Genomic DNA, 15,931 nt, shown 5'->3' with positions numbered 1-15,931 from the left:
CAGGGAAAGTCCCATTGACAAGCGTCAAGAATACTCTGGAAGATATATAGTAAAACTGTCATGTGTGCATGGGAGCCATGCCATGGGCCCTGGTCTATCATGAGATGCTGGAATGTTGTACAGATCACAGAGCAAGGATGCTGAGCATGCCCGTGGATGTGCTATGCTGGTCCTTGACCCTGCCACCTTGAGGCCTGGCAGGACTCTACCCCTCCAAGGCTCACAGCTCCTCCTTGCCTAGGGTCCCAGCAACTCACAACCAGACCTCTGGCCCTCAGTCGGCAGCCCTCGGCCCCCTCTGTCTTAGGAATTCTCCTACCTCCTGCTTACCCTTCTGTTGGAGCCATCTCCAGGCTGATGGGGCCCATGTGCTTGCTTCTCTGATCCACCTGTCTTTGGGACACCCTGACCTGGGCATCATCCCATACTCCCCTCCCCAACTCAACAGCCTGCCCCTCAGTGCAGCTGACTGTCATTCAAACACAAGAGGAAAATAATCTCATGCAATTGGTTCCAGCAATGTCTGCACATTTACCCACAAGGGCCTCTAACTGCGGAATCAGACATCATATCATAAAGTGAAGCAAAAGACTTGTGTGGTGGCAAGGGGTGTCTGGGGCAGAGAACTCACGATCTCAGCCGGATGGTTGGTTCACCTGAAAGTCTGAGACAGCTCAGCCCGGGCCACTCCAGGCTGTCGCCTCTCTTCCTTCTCAGCTTTAGCCAACAATTGCTGAAAGGCAGCAGCGGAGCAGGGCCAGGGGGCTGCTTGCAAACATGTAGTCACTTTCCAACTGAGAATTTCTACCCAAGACTTGGGTTTAAAGCCTTTTTCCTTACAGTGTGATGTGGGGACCAGCAATATTAGCATTAATGGGGAACTTGTGAGGGATGTAGTATCACGTCCCACCCAAGACCTGCTCAATCAGAATCTGCTTTTGAGCCAGACCCTTGGGTGACCCAGAGACATGTGAAAGTTTGAGAGCCCCTGGCTTAATGCACATCACCTCAAAAATCTTGGATAATGTTAGGGGTACAAAGGATGACATTCGGCTCTTGGTGAAATGTGAGCTTCCCTCTCTTTACTCACTTATTGCGAGAATCAGTTCCCTCCTCTGGGCAAATCCAATGAGGCGCTCGGAGTCTCTGGAGACCACCACGGGGAAGCCGTTGTAGTCGGTCTCCTTTATGAGGGTCTCCACATCCTCGACAGTCATGCTGTCCTGCGTGAGCACCGACAGCGGTGGCTCTCCCCGCCGGGGCCGCATGACGTCGGTGGCCAGTGTGCGGTGAGTAAATTCGTCCTTCACATCAAGGAAAGGGTACCCATTTAAGTGAATGTGGGCTTCGTAGATGCCTTCTTTCCCAAATGCATCAGCTACCCACTTGCTGGTCACAGCTGCCGCCATCAGAGGCACGATGTACTCCAGACCCCCCGTTAATTCAAACATGATGACCACCAATGATACCGTCATCCTGGTAACTCCACCTGCAACAGAGGGGAGGAGTAAAATTCCAAAGTGCAACCCGGGCAGCTCATGGAAACATGATTTGAGGAAAATGACAGACAGGCTGTAAATTCCCCTCACACCTGTTTCGAGCAGACACTCCCACATGCTTCCTGCACTGGGCCTCTGGAACCCAGGCCAGGCCCCGTCAAATGTGGCTTTGCACTAGGGAGCCTGAAGTTGAATCTCACTGGGGCCTCTGCTCCAATGAGGGATCCTGGGTTGTCTATTCACCCTGGCCCACATAAGCTTTTTGGTGAGTGGATCCTACATGGGCTCTGCAAGCTTCTGACTAAGCAAGCATGGTGCTCTTCAAGAACCCCATAAACAGAACAGCACAGAAATTCTTAAGGACTATAGACAGGGGACAGACCCACCTTTGTGCCCCTGAATGATTAGGTGGAGAAGAGCCTTCTGCTAAACCAAGTTTTTTATTTACAGACAGTTCCTGACTTATGATGGTTCAACTTAGAATTTTTCAACTTTCTGTGGTACAAAAGCAACATGCATTCAGTAGAAACCATGCCTCAAGTACACAAGCAACCATCTGTTTCTCACTTTCAGTACAGTATTCAATAAATTACAAGAGATATTCAACTTTATTATAAAATAGGCTTTGTTAGATGATTGTGCCTAGCTGTAGGTAAATGTAAGTGTTCTGAACATGTTTAAGGTAGGCTAAGTTACAACGTTTGGTAGATTAGGTGTATTCAATGCATTTTCAACTTATCATATTTTCAGTTTATGATACATTTATCAGGATATAAACCCCATCACAAGTTGAGGGCATCTGTTTGTGTGTGTGTGTGCATAGTGAGCAAGACATAAGCCTTGGTGCATTAAGCCATTGTGATTTAGGGGTTTACTTGTTATAGCCACACAACCCAGCCTATCCCCAGTAAAGAAAATGTTCAAGTCCATGTCTTCCTTCTTGGCAGTCCTCTAAGCCAGGTTAGTTCCCCGGTCCCCCTCCCTGCCTCACCCGTGGTCGTACCAAGGCAGGCTGCAGCTCCCACCATTGCGTAAAGCCCTGGCGTGACACAGTCTGCACCAGGTCTGCACCAGTTCCTGAAGATGATCCAGTCATGGTGATGGTAGGCCAGCTGCTCCACGCCAATTCCCACCATCCTGCCTGCTATCGCGCCCACAGCCATGCTGGGGATAAAGAGGCCCGATGGGATCTTGAGGAGACACAGAGAAAAGCAACATGAGGGGAAAAGACTGAGTCCCCGCTTCACAACCCCCAGGAAACACATTCCCCCTCGAAGACAGGCTTGTATTTAGCTTCAGTCTTCAGAGGAGGTGCAACTCTGCAAAATAGGTCAGCTGGGGAAAGGTGGGACAAATGATTTGACCTGCTTAGTCAGTCATATCTACTGCAACTTAGAGAGAATGCAATTTTATACTTTGATTCCCTCTCCTTCAAAAGCTGGCTGGGTTCGCCTGCTGTGGATTAAAGAATAAGCCCCACTGCAAATAAAATTCAAAGTGAGCATCTGTCACTTGAGACACCACTTTCTCTCTCCCCTTGCCATGTCATTCAGAATGGCTTTTAAAATTAAATGTCAAGCCACAGCATGAAAACGGAAAAGAAGGGCCTGTGACTGCTCCCAGGTAAAATAAAGAAGCTGAATCCATCATTGCAGCCCCCTGGATCTTCCAGAAAGCACTTCAATGGCTCCCTGCCCTCTCTAGTAGGTGGTGGCTGAATACCTGTCAGAGAGAGACGAGGGAGGCAGTTCCCTCTTCCTAATGAAGTGCATTTTCCAATAAGTATTCTGAATATTTCCAAGCCAGGATAGGGGCAGCAAAGAAATACAATGTAAACTAAAACATCTTGGCACCAGTGTGTTCTCTACCCTGCTGGATGAAGATACATTTTAGTTTATCTAATGACCACACATGTGCTATAGAACATGCCTGACTCCCTGTGTTCACTGAAATGACACGTGACCACTGACCCTAGGCAGCAGCTGCAATGATGCCAGCCCCAGGTGGTCACCCATCTGAGGATGGAAGCAGAACTTTAACTTAATTCAAGTGAAGTTTGGACCCTTGGGTGTGATTTCTAGAGTTAGAACAGTCCTTAGGAAATTGTTCCTTTCTGAGCTTTCCCTTATTCTACATCATTTATATCCTTGTAACATCAAAGGAGACTTTTCTCAGCAAGCATCATAAAATTTTACCAGCATCTTCCTGAGACACGAAAACAAATCCCTTTGCTAGGAGATGACAGATCAGAGACAGCCAGCTGTTTAATAAGGTCCACCCATCCTTGTTCTTAAGGCCCAAATTCAGGTTTGTATTTGACCACTACAACACACTGAAGTAAACAACTTCTTAGACTTTATTTACTTATTTATTTATTTATTTATTTATTTATTTATTTATTTATTTATTTGAGATGGAATATCACTCTGTCGCCCAGGCCCGTGTGCAGTGGCATGATCTCGGCTCACTGCAGCCTCTGCTTCCTGCGTTCAAGTGATCCTTGTGCCTCAGCCTCCTGAGTAGCTGGGACCACAGGCATGTGTCACCATGCCCGGATAAGTTTTGTATTTTTAGAAGAAACGGGGTTTCACTATGTTAGCGAGGCTGGTCTTGAACTCCTGACCTCACGTGATCCACCCACCTTGGCCTCCCAAAGTGCTGGGATTACAGGCATGAGCCACCATGCCAGACCATTAGATTTAAAAAAAAAAAAAAAAAAAAAGACAATTCAGGCTAGGTGTGATGGCTCACGCCTGTAATTCTAACACTTTGGGAGGCCAAGGCAGGCAGATCACTTCAGCCCAGGAGTTCCAGACCAGCGTGGCCAACATGGTGAGACTCCATCTCTACAAAAAATACAAAAATTATCCGGTGTGGTGGCGCGTGTCTGTAGTCCCCATGGGCTGAAGCAGGAGGATCACTCGAGCCCAGAAGGTCGAGGCTGCAGTGACCCATGATTGTGCCACTGCACTCCAGCCTGGGCAACAGCGTGAGACCCTGTCTCCAAAAAAACAAAAGACAATTCAGGCAGGGCACAATGGCGCATGTGTATAATCCTAGCACTTTGGGAGGCCAAAGCAGGAGGATCACTGGAGCTCAGGGGTTTGAGACCAGCCTGGGAAACACAGGGAGACTGGGTCTCTATTTTATATTTTTAATAAAAGCAAATGAAATTAAAAAGACAATTCATAGAAATACCACACAGAAAGCAATAGTAATGGAACACAAAAGGGGCTCTGGGGGACAGATAATGTTCTGCTTCTGATCCTGGGTGCTGGTTACACAAGTGTGTGTATGTTTTATGAAACTCCATCAAGCTGTACACTTCTCTATATGGACGATATACTCTAATAAAAGTTTCTTTAAGTAAGCAATGATAGCATTATTCATAATAGTCAAAAGGTGGAAACAACACAAATGTCCATCAAAGGATGAGTGGATAAACAAAATGTGGGATCTCCATAGAATGGAATATTATTCAGCCATAAAAATGAAGTAGTGGCACATGCTACAATGGGAATGAACCTAGAAAACATGGCGCTAAATGAAAAAAGCCAGTCACCAAAGGCCACAGATTATATGATGTCATTTATATGAAGTGTCCAAAATAGGCAAATCTAGAGACAGAACAGATTAGTGGTTGCCAGGGACTAGGGGAGGGAAAAATGGGGAGTGACTGCTAATGGACATGAAATTTCCACTTGGGAGATGAAAATGTTCTAAAGCTAAATACAGGTGTTGATTGCAACAAGGGAAAAGGGAAGGGAAGGGAAGGGAAGGGAAGGGAAGGGAAGGGAAGGGAAGGGAAAAGGGAAAAGGGAAGGGAAAAGGGAAGGGAAGGGAGGAAGAAGGGAGGGAGGAAAAGAGGGAGGAAGGGAGGGAGGGAGGGAGGAGGAAAAGAAAGCATGTGCTGTCATCCACAGCTCTGCCCTTCAAAGACAATGTGTGCAAAGAGCCCCTGTCATGCCCAGCCCTGCCCAGACGGGGAACACACTCACTCTGTGCTCCTGTCATACCAGTGTGGTGCTCACCACAGTGTCAGAACTCCGGGTCTGCATCTCTTTCTCCCAGAGCTGTGTGCTCTGCAAGGGCAGCTTTGTTTGGGTTCTGTATCCCTCAGACTTAGCACAATGCCTAAGATACAGCTGATACTCAATGCATGTTTACTGAGCCAAACTGAGCCAGACCTGGGCTTTTTCCACCACCTGGCATCACTTGGCCATTGGCAGGAAACCTGTGGTCACCACCACCTGTTCTGGGAATGTGTGAGGTGGGTTTGATGCCTAGCTCTGTCTCTCTTAAACTGTGGGTCTGATCAAGCCTCTTAAGATCTCAGAGCCTTAGTTTCCTCAGTTGTAAAATGGGATTAAAATCTCTATTTAATAAGCTTGTTTATTAAAAGTTGTTTCCTATTGATTAAAGGAATGTCAAGTTCCTGCAGGGCACATGAGAACATTCAAGAAAGGCCAGTTCCCCTTTTTTCCCACCACAATTTTATTTTAGAGAGTAGGGTGCTGTCCCCAGAAGGATATGGGTCTCCACCCCATCTTCCTTCCCTTTCACTTACCTTCATGCCAAAGGTAAATATGGTAACGACGATTTTGAAGATCAGTGCCAGGGCCAGCTGCCACATGGCCGTGTAAACACCAACACCAGCAGGCCGGTCTGGAATGTCATCCACAGGCCGAGTCATGTTGGGGTCGTTGATGTAGTCACAGAGCTGGGAAGACTCAAGGGCTCCACAGTCATTGAACAGCTCAGAAATGAGCTCGCTGGTGCTCTGGCGTGTGTAGGGATTGGGGTAGGCAATGATGGCAGTGATGGCGGTCACCACAATGACCTCCAGCACCGGGTACTTCCCCAGCCTGGTGGTCTTGCGCCTCCTGCACCAGGCGATGTTGCAGCGGATGAAGAGGGTTCCCCACAAGCCCCCAAAGACCCCAAGAAGGATGAAGGGGAAGAGTTCAGCCATGTACCAGGGTGTGTGATATTCCACATAAAAGAGAACAAGACGGCTATTCCCAAAGGGATTGATGGATCGCAGTGTAAAGGCTGCCACCAGGGCTGCGAAAAATGACCTCCACAAGGTCTTCAGGGGAAAGTAGTAACTGACCTGAGATGAAAAAGTAGAAAATTAGAGACTGGCCGGAGAAAGAGCTGCTCAGAGCCAGGCCCTCTGATTGGCATGAAAGTCACACTCTAAGTCCAAGAGTGAACACACTCATTCCATCAGCCTGGACTTAATATGACCAAAATGCATCAGCAAAGATCCCCAGAGGAATCTAACTATGTCTAGAAGTGGAATGGACACTAATCAAGGCGGGTTTTAGCTATATTTTTAAGAGAAAAGTATTTAATCATAATTCTGTTCATGGCACAGAGACTCCCCTAGAAGCAAATAAACCTCTGGAATGGATTCTACAGACAACAGAGTAGATCAGGGTTTGGAAAACTCTGAGCTGCAAGTCACATGCAGCCCAGTGAATGCATTTATATGGCACATGAGTTAAGAATGGTTTTTACATTTTTAATTGATTGAAAAAGGGGAAAAAATTCTTTTGATTTGAAATATTCAAAAGAAGAACAATATTTTGTGACATGTGAAAACCATAAAATTCAAATTTCACTGTCCATAAAGAAATACCTATGGAAATACAGACATGCCCATTTGTGGACGTATTGTTCACAGCTGCTTTCACGCTATGACAGCAGAGCCGAACAGCTACAACAGAAACTGTATGGCCCACAAAACCAAACACATTTACTACCTGGCCTTTTACAGAAATGTCTGCCAACCCCTGGAACAACCCATTTGGGTTACCAAAATCAAAAATGCTTAATTAAGTTGGTTATGAGACAGAAAATACTATAAGTCTTTAAAAAAAAAAATCACGTTGGCAATTTTTAAAACAATACTTGCAAACAGGAATTTAATGGTGGTGGCCCGCTATGGTGGGTCACGCCTGTAATCCCAATACTTTGGGAGGCTGAGGCGGGTGGATCACCTGAGGTCAGGAGTTCAAGACCAGCCTGACCAATATGGCAAAACCCCATCTCTACTAAAAACACGAAAATTAGCCAGGCGTGGTGGCGTGCACCTGTAGTCCCAGTCACTCAGGAGGCTGGGACAGGAGACTTGCTTAAACCCGGGAAGTAGAGGTTATAGTGAGCCGATATCGTACCATTGCACTCTAGCCTGGACGACAGAGCAAGACTCAGCCTCAAAAAAAGAGAAAATAAACACAAATAAAAAAACAAACAGTGGAAACTGTGGCTCCTTAATAAACTGCAGGAATCTTATCCAATATTTCTTTGATTCTAACCCTCAAAGGGCCTTGCTGCTCAAAATCACAAATTCTCTCGGCTGCCCATTTCTCACCTCTTCTAGACTGAAAAGCACGCCTCCAATTGGTGCACCAAAGGCAACAGAGACTCCAGCAGCCGCTGCAGCTGAAAGCACCTACAAAACAAATAGTTCTACATAAGCTTCAAGGCCTTCCATGAAAACAAACGTGCAAACCTGCAGGTCAGACAGCAGGAGGGGGCTTTGAGAAGAAAGTTTCGCTGCAGATGAAAGCTGAGCGGCTCACCTCCCGCCTCTTGCCCTCATTCTTGCTGTACTTGGAGAAAAGGCTGCTGAAGAAGTTGCCACAGCAACAAGCCACGTGCACTAGCGGCCCTTCCTTCCCAAGGCTCAGACCAGAGGACACTACCAGCACCAGCGTGACTGTCTTGATTAGCAGGGTCCACTTCCCCAAGTAGCCCCTGATGATAAAGCCGCTTAAAATGGTCTTTATCTGAAACAGAGGATGGAGAACAAGAGGGAATGAACTGCTTCAATCCATGGCTAGGAAAAGAGCTGTACTTCCTCTGAGAGACATGTTCAAAGTTTAGATTCACTCAATAGCATGGAACAGAGGCCATTTTCATTTTTGATTTAACTATAATTTTATATTAACTGAAATATTAAAAACTCAATGCATGGTAAATCTTAAGGATTCCTAGAGTACCAAAAGATCCTAAAGAGGACTGAATAAATCATTAACAAGGTCTCGCTTGATTTATGGCATTTTATCCTGTTCACATTACCTTCTGTTATGTTGAGAACAGACATATACCTATTGATATTAACTGTTAACTTTTGACTCTGAAAAATATCCTAGATTAAGAGATGCAGAGCTGGCTGACTATGTGACAAGGCAAGGAGAGTGCAGTAGTTAAGAATATGCTACCCCAGGCCAGGCACAGTGGCTCACACCTGTAATCCCAGCACTTTGGGAGGCCGAGGTAGGAGGATCGCTTGAGCCCAGGAGTTCAAGACCAGCCTGGGCAACATAGAGAGATCCCATCTCTGCAATAAATAAATAAATAAATAAATAAAATTAGCTTGGCATGATGGCATGCACCTGTAATCCTAGCTACTTGGGAGGCTGAAGTAGGAGAATCACTTGAGCCCGGAAGGTCAAGGCTGCAGACAGCTGTGATCATGCCACTACACTCTAGCCTAGGCGACAGAGCAAGATCTTGTCTCAAAAAAAAAAAAAAAAAAAAAGGAATATGCTACCCCAAAATGTGCCACTCTGGCAAACTGACTATTTTGGGTTAAAGGCACTTGAAAAACAGCAGGAGCAAGAAGATCACCTGACCATTCTGTTTCTTTTTCTTTTTTTGAGACAGAGTCTTGCACTGTCGCCCAGGCTGGAGTGCAGTGGTGCGATCTCAGCTTACTGCAAGCTCCGCCTCCTGGGTTCACGCCATTCTCCTGTCTCAGTCTCCCAAGTAGCTGGGACTACAGGCGCCCACCATCACGCCTGGCTAATTTTTTGTACTTTTAGTAGAGACGGGGTTTCACCGTGTTAGCCCGGACGGTCTTGATCTCCTGACCTCGTGATCCACCCGCCTCGGCCTCCCAAAGTGCTGGGATTACAGGCGTGAGCCATTGCACCTGTCCCATTCTGTTTCTTAAACGCAGGAGATGAAATTCCCACGTGAAAGACGCCCTCCCCATACTAGAAGGAAGCATCATTCTTATCGTCAAAGACAGGAAATTGAGGCTGAGGGAAATCTGCATGAACCAACCTTGTTAGACTAACCCTCATCCTCCTGGCCACCTCACCCAGCTAACTCCCCTAGCCCAGGCTCCTCTGCCTTGTCACACTTTCATAGATTACTACTCGTCCAATTCAGTACATGAGTATTCAACCCTAACTTCATCTTTGGTTCTTCACTCCTTATGAAGGTTCCTATGTCATGTAAAATTCATTAAATAAACATGTATGCTTTTCTCCCGTTGATCTGTCTTACATGTCAATTTAATTCGCAGGCCCAGCCGCAAACCCGTTAAAAATTGTTTGCCCCTACAAGAGCAAAATGACAGTTGAACTTTAGGTCAGGGGTTGACAAACTATAGCCTGTGGTCCATATCTGGCCCACTACCTATTTTTGTATGATCCATGAGCTAAGTATAGTTTTAACATTTTTAAAAGTAGTATGTTAAAAAGAAAAAAAAAAAAAAAAAGACTACTAGCCTTCTGGTGAGAATAGTTGCTCCATCTTGCCCCTTGGCCTCCAAGGCCTAATATATTGACTCTCTTTCTCTAATAGGAAAAGTTTGCCAACCCCTGCTGGAGGCGATGAATTAATGAATTTTTACTGTCCAATTCTTTCAACTTTTCTGTGTGCTTGAAAACATTCTTAATACAATGGTAGAAAAAGAAGAAGACGCTCAACATTCCAAGAACACATGTTTGAGGGATGTAAAGATGTTTGAATCCATCATGACCCCTTCTCTTCTATCAAATCCTACCCTCTTTTATTGTAAAGGACTTCGACTATAGGGAGTGTTATCTTGCTCCATTTCCAGACCTGCTGCGTTTTATAAATACCAAATAATGGCTTTCTTCCTAAAGGTTCACTTGAGTCTTTGCCTAATGCTTTTAGAATTCAACTGGGTGCCTATCTCAGTGATTAACTTCATACACCAAGGGCCTCTCCCCGGCCAAAATGGTATTCTCTTAGATATAGAAGCATCATTAATGATCAAACAATTTTTCTACCTCCAATCACTCCCCCAGTTGGCTGAAATGGAGTGAATGTTTACTGCTGAGTTAGCAACTTACAAACCTGTAATCACAGATTAATTAGACACCAAGTGAATCAGTCAATGAAATCTGCAGTCAATTTCTGGTTTTCCCATTATGTAATACATAATGGGACAAGGTTATCTCTTGTCACTGTTATTTATGTAACTTCAAAACACCTCCTTATGGGCATTGCTCTGTCAAGTAATCAATTTCTCAAATAGCTACTATAGTCATCCTCAACCTTGGCACTCATCAGAGTCACCTGGGGAATTAGAAAACACTGCAGACTGGCTCTCACCCCAGAGATTTGATATAATTGGTCTGAGGTCCATCCAGGGTATGAGGATTTTTACAGCCTCCGTAGGTGACGCTAAAATGCAGCCCAGGTGGAGAGCACTGCTTGATTCCTGAAAAGAGCGGCACAGACATTCCTCATTTCTCAATACGGTATTTAAGGGACAGCCCTGAAACACTCTTTGTTCTTTCACCAAGTCCTTCTACTGAGCATCATGTCACCTTGGGCGATTCGGGGCGGGTCATGAAGTGAGCTCATCCAAGAGTGTGTATGTGCCCTGAAGGACTCAGCGAGCTCCTTCCTACAGAACACGTGCGAGGTCTCCTAGCTATATAGTCAGATGGTGTTTCCTGAACTAGCCTTGAACTCGTGGCAGACAAACTAGTGGTGGTTACACCCGTCCTTAACTAGTGGTAGTTAGCTTAATTGAGCCCGTGCTCTGGGATCTCAGATCCCTTTATTTAAGGGATGTTTTATTACGCCTGCCACAATCCTGCCCTTTTGTGTTGCCTCAAATAAAATTATCTATAATTTTTTGTCAGTTAGTTAATGTGGATTTGGACCCCAGGGTATAGTTTAAAAGCGTAATACCATTTAGAAAATTACAAGCATCTAAATTACCTGAGCCTTTGCCAGCCATGACATGTGGTGAATTGAACAATGTAATAGGTATTTTGTAATTCTCTAAAATGATTTTATAAAATTCTCATGATCAAATTAGGGACTAAAGAAGATAAATTCATTCCCAGTTGATGGCAAAATCCAATCACTTGCTTTAAATTGAATTCATACAGACTGAAGCGAGCAGGGCTTTAATGAGATGTACTGCAGCAGATTTGTGACTTGGTGGTGTTAACCTGAAAACCAGAACTCTTTCCGATAAATAAATATTTGTAAGTGTGTTTATGTTTTATGTCTTTTAATAAACTGAAACATCAACACAGAGTAAGTTCTGAGAGGGTATGATTTCTCATATAGTTGACATGACAGTGGTTCTACTGACAAAAGGAAGTAAGAGGACACCCTTACCCAGTTCTCTCTCAAGTCCCACGTGCAACAAAAGCTGAGTATTCACTTTTTTTCTTTTTTCTTTTTTTTTTTTTGAGGCAGGGTCTGACTCTATCACCCAGGCTGGAGTACAGTGGCACAATCACAGCTCACTGTAGCACTGTAGTCTCAATTTCCTCGGCTCAAGTAATCATCTCACCTCAGTCCCCAGAGTAGCTGGGACTACAGGTGTGCACCACCAAACCGGTTTTTTTTTTTTTTTTTGAGACAGAGTCTTGCTCTATCACCCAGACTGGAGTGCAGTGGTGTGATCTCAGCTCACTGTAACCTCCACCTCCCAGGTTCAAGCGATTCTCATGCCTCAACCTCTCGAGTAGCTGGGATTACAGGCACGTGCCACCACGCCGGCTAATTTTTGTACTTTTAGTAGAGAAGGGGTTTTGCCATGTTGGCCAGGCTGGTCTCAAACTTCTGGCCTCAAGTGATCCTCCCACCTCAGCCTCCCAAAGTGCTGGGATTACAGGTGTGAGCCACCGCACCCCGCCACTTATTTTTACTTTTGTAGAGATGAGGTCTCACTACATTGCCAAGGCTGGTCTTGAACTGCTGGGCTCAAGCAATCTTCCCACCTTGGCCTCTCAAAGTGCTGGAATTATAGGCAAGTATTCACATTTAAATGTGTTTTATAGAAATTCTATGGAGAGCATTTATTACATAGGAAAATAAAAGCCCTTCTGTAAATTTGCTTCTTTTTTTCTTTTTTAGAAACAAGGTATTGTTCTGTTGTCCGGGCTGGAGTGCAGTGGTGCAATCATAGTTTACTGCAGCCTCAAACTCCTGGCCCCAAGCAATCCTCCCACCTCAGCCTCCCAAGTAGCTGGGATTACAGGCATGAGCCCCCATACCTGGCCTAAATTTGCATTTTAAAAAATGTTTCCAAAAGAATTTTTCACTCTAAGTAATCAAAATGTTTTGGAAGCAAATGCTATGCTAGGGAGGATAAGCAATTTTTTAAATGTACATAAGTGCATCACATTCAAAGTTCATTCTTACACAGCGTGCCATATAGCAGCTTATAGCAGATCACCTCAGACAATGATAAACATATTTTCCAAATAGCTCAGTCAATATCTTTGCTAGAATGAAGAACAGCTTCATGTCTCAACTGAAGTCAGTTTCCATATTTAGTTGGGTGTTGACTGGCAGGAGATTCTTTTTACCCATGAATTATTTATTTACATTTACTTTTTACTCTGCCCCTCTCCTCGAGAACTGGGAAAAATACTCCATCCTTAGGTTAAGAATTTCCAGCTCTACTACAGTAACAGGGAAGACTTTGCTACTGCTGAGTCATACCTCCATTTGGTTCCTGAAAGTTCTTTAAAAGATTTTTATGAACTATTTAGGAAATAGAGAAATGAATCTATCACACACTTATATAGAGTTAAAAGAATATTAATAAAACGAGTACCCATGTGCCCACTACCAAGTTTAAGAAACAAGAGTGGCTACCTCGTGTTTGCCTGCCCAGTGGAACCTTCCTCCTTCCCCTCACCACTTCCTACCATTTCTCCCCTTTCTTTATAGTTTTAGAACGTATGTTTTTTCATTTTAGTTGTTTATAGACATTCTATCAATCCTACTTTATCCTTGTAAAACTTGCTTTTTCACTTAACATCACATTTTTTAATTTCATCCATGTCTATGTATCGCTGGTACTACTGTCACATAAGAAACAAACGCTAGGCTAGGTACAGTGGCTCACGCCTGTAATCCCAGCACTTTGGGAGGCCAAGGCAGGTGGATCACTTAAGCCCAGGAGTTTGAGACCCGTCTGGGCAACATGGCAAAACCCCACCTTTATAAAAAGTACAAAAATTAGCCAGGTATGATGATGCACACCTATAGTCTCAGCTACTCGGGAGGCTGAGGCAGGAGGGCTGCCCGAACCTGGGAGTTCAAAGCTTCAGTGAGCTGTGATCACGCCACTGCACTCCAGCCTGGGCAACAGAGTGAGACCTTGTCTCAAAAAAAAAAAAAAAAGAAAGAAAGAAAGAAAAAAAAAATCCTCAACTCAGTATTTTACTCCTTCTGAGTTCAGCTCTCACCAATAAAATGCCCAATTTAGACGATGATAAAGTCCAGCCAGCCCTTCAAAGATAGAACTCATGTTCGAACTCCCTATCTATAAGGACACCAGCTGAGCCACACATCTACAGTTCTTGGAAGGGAGAGATGGGACTACCCAGCATACCTCTTACTGCTTCTATTTTCCACCAATTCCCCATTGGCCATCTCCTTATTTGCAAAATGCTTGAGTCAAAAATGGCTACTGTTAGGTAGTGGGATCACAAACTGAGATGCTTTAGACATCAAATAAAATACAGTCAGCTCTATTATGACACTTGGTTGGAAAATGCAAATTTGCCTCAAGCACTGTGGCTCACGACTGTAATCCTAGCACTTTGGGAGGCCAAGGCAGGAGGATTGCTTGAGCCCAGGATTTCAAGACCAGCCTGGGCAACATGGCAAAGCCCTACAAAAAATACAAAAATTAGTTGGGCACGGGGGCACAAGCCTGCAGTCCCAGCTCCACAGGAGGCTGAGGTGGGAGGATCACTTAAGCCCAGGAATTTGAGACCAACCCGGGCAATAGAGTGAGACCTCGTCTCTATATAAGAAAATAATAAAACAATAAAGAAGGCCAGGCGTGGCGGCTCATGCCTGTAATCCCAACACTTTAGGAGGCCAAGGTGGATGGATCACATGAGGCTAGGCCAACATGGTGAAACCCCATCTCTACTTAAAAAAAGACAAAAAAAAAATTAGCCAGACATGGTGGTGCACATCTGCAACCCCAGCTACTTGGGGGGCTGAGGCATGAGAATCGCTTGAACCTGGGAAACGGAGGTTGCACTGAGCCAAGATTGCACCACTGCACTCTAGCCTGGGCAACAGAACGAGACTCTGTCTCAAAAACAAGAAAAAAAAAAAAGGAAAAAGAAAAGAAAAGGAAAGGAAAAAGAAAACGCAAATTTGTTCCAATGCCACTCATGTTAGGGAGGAATTTGAGCATAGTGCAAATTTTATGTCTATTTATGCACATTTCCTCCAGGAGAAATACCAGATAAATGCAGAAAATTGCACCCAATCATGTAGGAAAACACAAAATACACATGAGTCAAACATCTACCACTTCACACATATGCCAGGGTGCCATGCCCATCTATGCCTGCTGTCTCAACTTCCCCTACAACTTCAGATAGATAACCTTCCTTATGCCTTTCACAGCAACGCATAAGTCGCAGCTCTTCTGACACCCACTTCCACAAGCAAACTTCAAGTTCTTCGCAGAAAGTGACATATTTATTACGGTATTTACATATTTCTTAGCCACTTAATGTATACAACTGGGCTCCTGTTTTTACTAGGTTCCTCTTTTTGTCATACGTGTCAGTGATGAAGTTTTGTGTATTGTGCCCCTAATTCATGTTCCCCAGAAAGCCCTGTGGTTTCTGTTGTGTGATTTTGCATGGCATGGAGATTTTTAGGAATGTGTATGTCACATTATAGCAGAACTGGCTGCGCTGAGAAAATAGGATGGTAACACAGCTTATTTTTCAGGTTCCTGAAGCAGTATGTTAACATCAACCATCAAAAATTCAGCATGACATATTAAGACTTCTTTTTTCTATCTTTCCTGAAACAAGACCATGTTGAATTTTGCCTCTGACTGTCTTTTCAGGACTTCAGCCCTTTCTGCAAACTGCCTGGACCACTGTCAGGGCTGGAGGGTCCTCCCAAAGGGTGTGGATTTACTGCCATACTCGGCCCACAAATACATCTTCAAACTCTCGAGCCCACTGCCCGTGGGCATTGCTAAGGCATCAACCCGAAGGAGAACTGAACTGCATGGATCAGAGCGATAATACCAGAACTTTTTTTTTTTTTTTTTTTTTTAATTACTTCTGGCTAAATTTCCATCATCTGGGCTTTTCGGGAATCAGCTCAATTATCATGATTCTGCCCAGTAGGTCCTCATAGGT

General features: G+C 44.6%; 1 protein-coding gene across 1 annotated transcript in view; it reads right to left on the bottom strand.

The window, feature by feature from the left end:
• The window catches only part of CLCN4 (chloride voltage-gated channel 4), a 79,036-nt gene that overhangs the window by 22,576 nt on the left and 40,529 nt on the right, over positions 1 to 15,931 (bottom strand). Inside the window, exons 6-10 of the mRNA XM_028842115.2 lie at positions 8,090 to 8,296; positions 7,879 to 7,959; positions 6,067 to 6,612; positions 2,503 to 2,689; positions 1,091 to 1,489 (exon numbers count right to left, since the gene is read on the bottom strand). Coding sequence (XP_028697948.1) covers positions 1,091 to 1,489; positions 2,503 to 2,689; positions 6,067 to 6,612; positions 7,879 to 7,959; positions 8,090 to 8,296 — 1,420 coding nt within the window. The remainder of the gene's footprint in view (positions 1 to 1,090; positions 1,490 to 2,502; positions 2,690 to 6,066; positions 6,613 to 7,878; positions 7,960 to 8,089; positions 8,297 to 15,931) is intronic.

This window comes from Macaca mulatta, chromosome X, assembly GCF_049350105.2.
Source record: "Macaca mulatta isolate MMU2019108-1 chromosome X, T2T-MMU8v2.0, whole genome shotgun sequence".
Lineage (NCBI taxonomy): Eukaryota > Metazoa > Chordata > Mammalia > Primates > Cercopithecidae > Macaca > Macaca mulatta.
The sequence above is the reverse complement of the archived record's forward strand: the minus strand, read 5'-3'. Positions and strand labels throughout refer to the sequence as shown.